At 45.9% G+C, this 10,789-nt stretch overlaps 1 protein-coding gene across 5 annotated transcripts in view; it reads left to right on the forward strand.

Moving 5' to 3' along the window:
- Nucleotides 1-10,789, forward strand: part of Palm2akap2 (PALM2 and AKAP2 fusion) — a 561,169-nt gene that overhangs the window by 224,487 nt on the left and 325,893 nt on the right. For all 5 annotated transcript variants that reach the window (XM_019209808.1, XM_010639300.2, XM_010639301.2 and 2 more), the window contains one exon: nt 162-207. In XM_019209808.1, coding sequence (XP_019065353.1) covers nt 162-207 — 46 coding nt within the window. Of the gene's footprint in view, nt 1-161; nt 208-10,789 lie in introns of those variants that run through there.

The raw sequence follows: 10,789 nt of genomic DNA on the forward strand, positions 1-10,789 counted from the left end.
GGCAGCCAGCGGTGCGCACGGCACTGCGCGCGCCCCAGCGAACCCCTGCCACCCCGCGGCTCTGCCCAGGTTCCAGCTAAGCTCCCCGGGGTGCCCGTCATTGCCTTGGGTGACTACAGCGTGTTTTTTCTTCTTTCCTTTGCCTGTGTACCCTTCCCCAGGATGGCAGAGGCGGAACTGCACAAGGAGAGGCTGCAAGCCATAGCAGTAAGTACACTTTCATTTTATTTTCTTGCTCTATTGTCTAGGGTGGACGGGACTCTGAGGGCTTCAGGGTGAGGGGCAAGCCAGCACAGTAGTCGCAAGCTATGTTGGGGAGAAAAGTCTGTCTAGGCTCAGCGATGCTGCCTTTGCCTTTATAGGTCTGTAGATCCAAACCCCCAGGGCGCGCTTTGGACTGGGGAAGACTGGCTTAGAAAGAAGATGCTTGCTGCTGGGCTTTGGGGACAGACTAAACACAGGCTGGTGGGCGATTTCTGGAGTATTACCACCCAGTGCTCAGGAATTCGTTGCCTTCATACTCTGGAGAAGGGAGAGACTGGGGACTGGTGGCTTCCTTCCTCCAAGGAAGTCGTTCTCCTGCTAAGTGGAAAACCAGGGGCCAGCTGCTCAGCCAGCCCGTCCTCGCAGAATGCCAATTTTCCCCTTCCCTATTTGATATTGACCTGGCACAAGCCATCATTCTGGAAGGGTCTGGGGTCTTCTTACAACTGGGCCCTGGGAATAATATTCCAAGAGAGCCTCTTTCTTAGGGTGTGGGTTATCTGAATCGGAGAAGCTCTTCGCAGCATACAAAGGAGTGAGCGGTTTTGGTAAAGTTCATAGGCACTTTCAGAAAAGTGCACCCATGTGCATGTTGGGTACAAAAGGAACTCTCTGGGACTGCCGAGATTTGTGCAGTCGTGCCAGGGTGTTGCCAATGATCCACAGATGTGGTATTTCTACTGGAGCCACCACAGCTGGATTATATATTTCCTTTGCGGATGAGGGAATGATTATGGTTGCTCTATGAAGTAATAATAATTATAAGAGAAAGTCCATTAATATATTGGCACAAAAGAGTCGCCAGACATTCTTCTACCTAAAGTACTGGTTTGTTTGTTTTTTTGTTCGTTTTTTTGTTTTGTTTTGTTTTTCCATTTTGGTCCAGGAGTTCCCTGGAAACACATATAAATTTGTTGGAGAAATGCCATGTAATGTTTTGGAAGCAAAATACTGTACTTGAAAGAATTTTCAAAAGCCTTTGGACAGATTCCTCAAAGAAAATGCATGCAGGCACCTCTTTTTAAAGAAGCGTTCACTGTGATCCCTGTGACTCTAAGATCCCCTTTCTCTGACTCTTCACGTCTGAAAGCCTTGGAGTTCTTGCCCATGGAAGGAGGGAACCCTTTGTTGTGAAGTGACTTGGGTTTGCCCCTGTGGCCGTCTTTGATTGTGGTCTTCAGAGCTCAGGAAGACTTTTCTTTTCTATCCCTTTCCCTGGTTTATGTATACTTTGATTGCTACAGTTAGTGGCAAGGCAATGCAGTAATGTGTCATGAGCTTCATAAGAATGGAGATATTTAGTTATTGGTGCCATGGAGCTGCTGGGTGTTTTGTGTAAACTGGATAATAGGCTGCTTTAACTGTTGACCAAGTGGCTGCTCCAGAGAATGTTCAGTCGCTCCCATGGGCTGCTGCTGACTGTTTCCAACAGTTGACACATTTTCAGCCTTTGCATGACCAGCTTCCCTGGCTGCCTAAGGGACAGCTGAACCCCTTGAAAGGACTTGCTTTCTGAATACAGAGCCCGCGGCAGCTAACATAGCAGCCACCCCTTCCAAGTGGGGTTGAGTAATCCCAGCAGAGGCCAAGTACACTTTCAAGAAAGATCTAGGCAATCTTTTGGAATTCTTCTGTGAGTATGAGAAGGTGAATACCCACGCACGCCTATTTAGTTGTGGAACTGAGTCTGTCCTATGGAGCTGAGGGGCAGATGATAATTCTCACGAATGTCAACATCAGTGAACTTGCGTGTTGCTGGAATAGATTGGGTGGGGGAATGTGGAAGGACGTGTGGCCACAGAGCAGGTGGTTCACTCCACACTTTGGCAGACTCCAGATTCAGCAAACCTTACCTCTCTCAGATACTTTTCTGGAGTTTTCAGGGGACTGTGAAGAGTTCACAAACCTGTCTGGAACTCAGCATCCCTGAAATCTGTGGAGACATGAGAGAACAAGAGAATGGACCTCACATTTTCACCTACTTAAACTTCTGGGTCTTGAATAGTCTTGCATCTGGGTCTCGGTTGCTCCATCTACAAAATGGGCTCATGAGGTCTGCCTCTCGGGCTGGCGAATGGGCCGGCGATGATGGGTGGGAAATACCTGCCATTAGGTGGTGCTGTGGCAGTGCCTTCAGGTCCTGTCTACCCTCCTGTCTTGTCCTATAGGGTTAGAAGCAACATCTCAGAAGTAGATAGAACGCAGACAGCCTTTTTTTGCTCTTCATTTCTGACTGAAGACCAGCATCCTACTCAGCATCACTTCCTCTCATCGCTTCCGACAGAGGCAGGGATTAGGATTTGGGGGACTGTTCCCCCATTCTTCCAGCAGGTGTTTCTCCTCTGGGAAGGTATGGGTAACACCAAAAAGAGTGTCCCCAAATTCAGCCACCCTTAACTTCTGAAAGGATGTGTGTCCTATGACCCGAGGTATTTGCCACATGTGGAATTGTCTCCCTAAAGGAAATTATATACTCAGAAACTCTAGTGCCTTAATTGAATCTTCCAGCTGAATTCAGCGATTAATAAATGACTCTCATCTTACTTCCTGCCAAAAGGAGAGCAACTCCATCTTTGACAAATGTCTGTACTCCTGCAAGCTCCTTTCGCCTCTAGGGACATTCCCAACGTTGTAAATTTAGATTATACAAAATGCCTCAGCAACAGCATGAACATAGGGTGGTGATTCCGGGGACTAATAATTGCTGCTTATCGAACATTGTACATTCAGCGAGGCACTGTGTGAAGTGCTTCTTTTTTAAACCTAGAGTTGTTTATAGTATAATGGAAGAAATAGATGATGCATAAACGGTTACATACAGTTCAAGGAGAAGTATGCCGTGAGCAACCCAGGGAATGCAGACCACCCTTGAGTTGGGGGTTAAAGAACACGGAAGCTGTTGTCGTAACCTTCCCAGGTACGGGAAGGCATTTGTTTATATGTTGTTTGTTTTATCGTTTAGTAGGAACAGTTAGTGTGAGAAAGGGGAAGCCAAAAGCATGAACAATGGCACACACCCAGTACCAAGACTGAACTGCTTTTTGCCACACATTATCTCCCTTAATTCTAACAACAGCCTTTTGAGGTAGGTAGTACTATGTTAGCCTGTTTTATAGGTGATCGTGTTCTAGAACTGTCCGGACATTAAACAGACCATCCATGCCGAGATTCGAACCCTCACTGTAGGCCAATGGAAGCTGTATTTTAAACAGTCCCCTGAACTCCCACCCAAAATGGCTGCAGTGCTTCACAATTTTCCTAGGAGCTTCTGTGCAGGAGGTTCCAGAGCCGCAGTGTGAGTTCTTGAAAAACAGCAGACTGACTCTTATCGCACTGGGACAGCCTGAGATAAACCAGGAGACCCACATCCTTTTGCAAGCCTTCGAAGCCTGGGTTCAAAAACACCCAACATAAACTCAAACAGAATGAGTGACATTCCCTTGGGGAAGAAGCTCTACATCTCCATGGAAACCAACTTTGGGAGAGGGTTTGTTATGTCTAAACATCCAAGGGGAGGGTGGTTCTCCTTGGGCCTGAGTGCAAATAACTAAATGTTGCAGAGGTGGTCTTGAGCAAAGGCTGTAGGAGCCACATGGACTAAGGCCATGGCTGGCACCAGGCACCAGGCCGAGTGCATTTATAGGAAATGCTCACTGAGCCCACACTTGCTCTTTGAGGACTTTTGTCATTTATTAAGAACTCACCTGGTAGATAATGAAAATGCTTTTTTGCATTTGTACACTGTTTTATAATTTCCTCAAGCTTGACACATGCTGCCTTCCTTCTGAGATTGGGGTTGGGTCTCATGGCTCTCATCTTCCAGTTGAGCATCCAGGAAGTCATGGAGTGCACAGAGAGGTAGAAGAGTTGTAGAAATCCCAGGTGCTCCCATCTCCCACATGGCATGTCCAGCCTTGGAGAGGTGCTTTTGTGTGGATTGCATCCTCCTAAGCGATCCTCTGGCTGGGAGGAGAGGGGTGAGCTGGGGGTACCTGGGCCTGGATGATGTGCCTCTGTGGCATCTGGCCTTTTGGAGGTCTCACTTGACATGTTTTTCTGTCTGTCTGTCTCTCTCCCTCCTCACACTCAAAGGGTGCAGTTAGTGGATTTATGTTTCCCCTGAGATCTCATTGTCCTAGGAGAGGGCCTGGGTATATGTAGTTGACTAAGGCTGGCTGTGGCCTGGGCTTCCAGAGAAATATTTGTTGGCTTCTCCTTGGATCCATCTGTTCTTCCCTTTTCTTGTTTTAGGGTGAGAAGGCTTTGAATCCCAGAGTGGAAGTGGGGGTCCAGGAGGCTACCTGCCTGAGACACTGTGGTTGGCCTGTGGTCTCCTTGCTACAATGTCCATCTAACTCCAGAGTCACAAATCAGGGATGCCTTGAAGAGGTTAGAGACCCAAACACAAGCCCTTAGTAACAAACACTGTGATTCTTGTGGGGACCACACTTACTCATGTCCTTTGGTGGCTAGCTGGCGAAGTTTGGGGAATTGAAGATGGTAAACAGTCCTCTGTTATCTACTTCCATTTCAGAGACCTGGATGACACTCTGCGGCTAAAATTCTGACTTGCTAGGGGTAATAGTAGTGCTCAAGAAGGCTTTTCCCTGGCTAAGTTTGTAGGGTCATCCAGCGGGTAGGTGACATGTTTGGCCCTCTTGGGGTCGTTGCGGGGCCTTGGAGTGCCAAGGCAGCCTTTCCCAAGCCTGTGTAAAGGTCATATACCTCTCTGACCATGTATTTGTTCCTCTGAATAGTTTGGGCTTTAGCCTTTTGGGACAAAGAACAACTGCTCTGGCAAACTTTCAAGTGCCTAAGTGCCTCTTTCTTTTGTAAAAAGTTATCACTTAAAAGCCAAGCAGAAGGAGTTGTGGGTTGTGATTTGTCAATATCTAAAGGAAAACCAGGGCTCAGAAGAGGGGCTTCTACTTATCTGTGGGGACGGACTGCCCTGCACTTTTGTGAGCACTGCTGTTGGTCCTTTGAACTACTCATATTTTGTCATTGATCCCTTTGGGAGATGTTGATCAACTCACTTGGCAGTAAGAGTTGGTCATTGCATGGGATGACCTTGGATGAGATGGCAGCTGGGCATGGATGCACAGAGTCAGTGATCCCCGAGGATGCAAGGGCCTCACACAATCTGGCAGGACAGCTATGAGCACGGACAGGGCTCAAGACGCAGCTTTTTCATTATATTTGCATGATGCTCTTATCCCTCCATTTCCTCACCTGTAAAATGGGCATAACGATGAAGCTCATTTCATGGAATTGTTGGTAGGGTAATTTGCGAGATTTCATGGGAAGTGCTCCGAGCAGGTATATCTATGTAGTAAGAACTCACAGAAGTTTTCTATTTGTAATAAGCAAATAAACGACTCATAACTCATACATCTTTAAACAGAAAACAGGAAGTGAATTCTATTCCATATTTTTGCCATCTACAAAATTTCAGCTGAACATAAACTCCTGAGCATTTTCAGTGCCTAAGGATGACGGTGATGGTGATGGTGACGGTGATGGTGATGGTGATGGTGGTGGCCATGAGCTGCAAACTCAGCAGGCTCTGGGAGCCAGCGTGCAACTTAGCTGAGGGACACAGACTGAGTGGCAAGTGAAGCCCTGGGAGGCAGGTGCCACTTCTCTGTTAATCTGCGATTAATCTTTGTGATGTGAGAATTTGGGCTCTGTGTTGCCACACCAGCTCACTGTCAAGAGAAGCCAGCGATCTGATTTTTAAATGTAGGATCTCTTTTCTTCTTTTCTTTTTTTTTTTTTTAAGAATAATATCAATTAGTTGTAAAGCTTTCAAAAAATTTTGTAGTCACCATGCAATTCCTTTTGGTCAACAAGTCAGCATTTTGTGACCTTTAGATGTAGGGAGAGCTTTGAACTTTACAATGTGCTTTCCTTATGCACTGACTTATTTGGATTTCACATGGAGACTGAAGCAGTCCTACCGGCAGCCCCGAGGTCTTTCATAATGTTACAGAATCGGGTTGCATTTACACTGGGGCTTTGTTAGTTTGGTGTCCAAATGTTTGGGTTATTGGAAAATAGGGTCTACTGGCTAAGTCTTTTGACACTAAGTGAATCCCTCATAACCATTGACATTTTCCTAACTGCATATTCACACCTAGGCGGATGATTGCTTTCTAATGTAACAGAAAAATCTAAAAGATAATCAGCACCTTGGTGCTGGAAATTCCTGCTGTTTTAGAGGAGTGTTTAAGAAAATTTGCCAAAGATATCTAAATCTGACCTGCAAATCCAGTATACAAATCTGAGCCTATCTTGTATTAGCCAGGATGTTTGAGATGATCCTGATTTATTAACAGCCTCAAGAGCTATAATAGACAATATATGGAAACCCTGCAGGCCTCAGCACTTACACTATTTATACCACTGGTATAGAACAGTGGTTCTCAAACTTTTTAGGGTCGTCTTAATGACTCTTTAAAATACAGGTCGCTGGTTGGTCTACACTCCCAGAAGGTCTAATTCAATATACTGGGAAGGAGTCTGAGAATTTGCACTTTAACAAGCTCCCGGACTGTGTTCTCCTGAGCAGCGCAGCTGTTCTGGGGAACACTGAAACCACTGATAAGTGGTAGGAGGTCAACAGTAAAGAGAGATTACTGCTTGAGTCTTGAGAAATGTTACGTGCCCACTGTGACGTGTCCAGGGGTCTCTGGGGCATGCATATCTAGAAGAGAGGTAATAAAGCAAGAGGCTAAATTTGGAAGAATCTAAAGCACTCCAGTTTGAAAGTGATGCAGTCGTAGTTCCCATTACGTGGATAATCAAGAGGAAAGCTTTGCCGTGGATGCTTGCTTTGATCTATTTGAATAATGTGAGATATTTCTCTGTGGGTCAGTTTCAGGCGACCTTTGAACGAGTTTTTCTGAGATTGGCTCAGCAGATTAGGAGGGTTTGTTTGGGGTTGTGGGATTGACTGTCAGCTTGGTCAGTCTGAGAGATGCCTAGGATATGTTCTGGATATGTCTGCGTGGGTCGTGAGGGTGACTCTATTTGATTCCCAGTGCGTTCTTCCTGGGCTCTTTCCTTGCACACTGCTTCCCATGCCATCAGCAGCTTTCCTTGTCATGCTCTTACCACCATGATGTTATGCCTTGGAGCCAGCTGACCGTAGACAAACCTCTGAAACCATGTGGCACAATAAATCTTTGCTCGTATAAGTTGTGTACACCAGGTGTTTGTCCCAGCAGCAGCAGCAAAAAAAAAAAAAAGGCTGACCAGTACTGATTGGTGGAGCAAGTTGGGAGTATCTGTTTGGAATTGGCTGGGCAGGTTGGGAGGGTTTGCATAGCATTGGCTAACCAAAAATATGGGCTGCAAAATTCCCATGGCAAGTGTTAGGGACCATTCAGGGAGATAAACTTACGGTCAAGAAGGTATCCAGCAGTCCAGCAGGAGTACCTTTGAGAGTGATATGCTGTGATACGAAGGTGCTACGGAGAAATTCCATCGCAGGCTGGCTAATGAAGTCTCATTTAAAGCACATATCCCTGGCTCACCCACCTTCTCCAGTCGGTGCTGATTCACAGTGTGGTCTTCTCATGTGGACAACTCAAGTAGGATGCCAGGGTGTGTGTGGCAAGTGATGCTTATGTATTTGCAAAAGGTTAACAATTCTCCTCAGCCTGTGTGTATAAATATGGCTTATCATTGACACGTCCCCGCGGAGTTTATTTTCTTAAGGATCTCATTCAGACTTCCCTCACCCTTATTTGTAACATCCATTGTTAAAGCCAGCACTTCATTTTGGGAAAGATTTAGCCTCACCCAGTCTCTTATTTGTCTTAAAACACAAAGCACAGAGAGCACACTGTACTGGATGAGGCTTATGAGAACAAGGACAGACTGTGAGTGACAGGCCACACAGCACAGGGGACTTTGTGGAGAAAAGGTCACTCTGGAGCACTCTGGGTTTGAGAGATTCCACACAGCTGAGACCTATTTCTGGCAAGAAATGCCAAGACGAGCAGAGGTTGGTGTGGAGTGGTGCATGCTGGGGCTTCATGTGCCCCTGGTTAATTATTACCTCACTATTTTTCAGTAGTCTCAGGTTCATTTAAAATGTTCATCAAGAGGGCTGGGGAGGTAGCTCAGTGGTAAAGCTGCTTGCCTTGCACGCATGTGGCTCTGGGTTCAATCCCCAGCATTGTCTCCCCCAAAAAGTTCACAAGGATTATTAAATATACATACCCACAAAGAATGGCAGACAAGACTATAGCCTAGTTGCATAATGCTTGAACACATACTTTGGGTTAGCCTTTGGCCCTAGTATCATGGTGTCTATAACACCATGAGTTGTATGAGTTTAGCTGGAAGAAAGGAATAGAGAAATTGGTACCTTTCCCTTGCATAACTTGGAAGGGGAAAGAAAAGCCATTTTTGAACCCCCAGATAAAAGCTTCAGCTATAGATGAAAAGGCCTCAAGCTAGACCTCCGAAGGCATCTTCTCACCTGTCATTTTTGTAGCTTAGCTGCAGAGGATTTCATTGCTCTGTGGGCTTCTGGCCTCTGACAGTCTATGAATGACTAAATATCTTTGTAAAACCTGCCTGTACTTTTTTGCTGAGGAAAAAAATCCTTTTTACTGGTTTAGACTATACTAGGTGGGTGGGATATTTCCCCTCTGCTAAATTATAACCAGTCATCTAAGTATTCTCTGTATTTTAAAATCCAGGAGTGAAACTTAAAACTTTGAGGGTTACCAAAAATGTTATTCTTAAGAGAAAAACATGTGCTTCAAAACTTAACCCTTTGGGTTATAGGCAAGGGATTTTCTTTCTCTGAGTTTGAGTGTTTGTGCCGAAAATATTGAGGCCAGTAAATACCAAGAGACTTCAGGATTTGGGTGTCCGTGATGGTGTGCATGTCCCTCGTGTGATGTAATAGGGAGGTCAAGATTTAGGAAAATGCCTCTTGGCTGAGTGGCATGGAGTCGGTCCAGGGGCTTCCTTTAGGCTTTTGGTTTGGTCTGCAGCCCTGAGTTTGTGTGGCCTGTCTTGTCATCTGGTAATACTTTTTGCTTAAGAGCAGAAATTAAAATTAAATTAATTACAAATTTCCTAGAATTGTGAAATGTGTTTGAAAAACTGAGGGTCAATGTGAGTGGTTTAGTGAGTGGTTATCCAGGTAAGCAAAGCTTGCTCTGGAATAGCAATACTCCCAGCACCTGCAAGTGCCACTTTTCTTTTCTAGGTGGTTTGCAATGTTCAGGAACATTGGAGTTGGTGGAGCCCCTGTGCTCAGAATCCAGTGCTGTTAATCCAATAAAACAACAGAACTGCAGGATGTTAACAATAGAAGGATGAGTTTGGGGGGATGGGTGAGAAGATCCTGGGGGCTCGATGTAGAATAAACCAATCCTTCCAACTCTAGCAGCCTGGTCTCTCCCCATCCTTCCTTGTAGTGAGAATGAAACATATCAGATCAGTATTGGATCTGACGGGGGAGAATGAAGAGGAAATCCTGAGTCTGAACACACAAAGAGGAGGCAAAGGTGAAAGCAATGTTAATTCCTTAATTTCCCACCTCCTGTTCCCCTTCCTAGCCCCCGCCCATCTCGGCATATCCCTTATTGCCTGTTCCAGCTTGCCATGCCTCCTAAGCCTGGGTCCGCAGAGAAAAGCTGGGAGCTGCCCTAGTTTAGCAGTGGGGGGCTTTTCCAGGCCTCACCTATGGTAATCAGAGCACCCTAGGGCATCAAAAGTTCAGTGAAAGGTGGTTACTTCATCCTGAACCCTCTCTTAAGGGGAGGAAGGGAAGGGGCCCCAGTTCCTGAGAGTGTCCGTGTGGCGAATGCCCTGTGACGTCCTTATGTTAGGGAGTAAGTCCCTAGATGAGCTCAGGTGCCCGTTGATGTGACTGACCTCTTAGGTCTATGGTAAATGAGGGAGACCAGGCTCCCAAGGGGACAGTGGGGACAACCCCAACTCCAGCCGATTGGTACTGTGTGAAAATACAGACCCAGGATTTTCTACTTTTTCAAGAAAACCTGGAAATCCAGCCCTTGAAAGAAATCTGTTGCTATTTAAATGTTCACAACTTAAACATGGTGTGGGCCAAACCGAACGTAATGAGATTTTAACACAGTGTGGGCTGGATTCATTCCCTGCCCTAAACCCTCCTCTCCCTCAGCCCAGCCTGGGCCAGCAGTCCTACACTTGTGCCTTTCATGGTGTATTGTATTTATTCCATTGTAGAGCGGACAGTGTGTGGGGTGGGGGGTCCAGCTGCGAGCTGAGGGCATGTAGATATCTTTATGTTTAGGAGCACACTGGTGAGTTAGGGCTGCCAGAAGCCCATTAGTTACAGAAGCCAGGGCTCTCTGGGATCTGAACCCTGTGAGCAAAAACCATGGGCTGGGGTCAGAGTCAAGGGTGCTTCTTAAATCACTTGCCTGTCCAGCTGGCTAAGTGAACTCATGAGTTCTCCGTAAGAAGTTAAAACTGCGAACTTAAAAAAAAAAAAAAAAAAAAAAAAAAATTTTAA

Source organism: Fukomys damarensis, unplaced genomic scaffold, assembly GCF_012274545.1.
Source record: "Fukomys damarensis isolate Sample0158 unplaced genomic scaffold, DMR_v1.0_HiC HiC_scaffold_36, whole genome shotgun sequence".
Classification (NCBI taxonomy): Eukaryota; Metazoa; Chordata; class Mammalia; order Rodentia; family Bathyergidae; genus Fukomys; species Fukomys damarensis.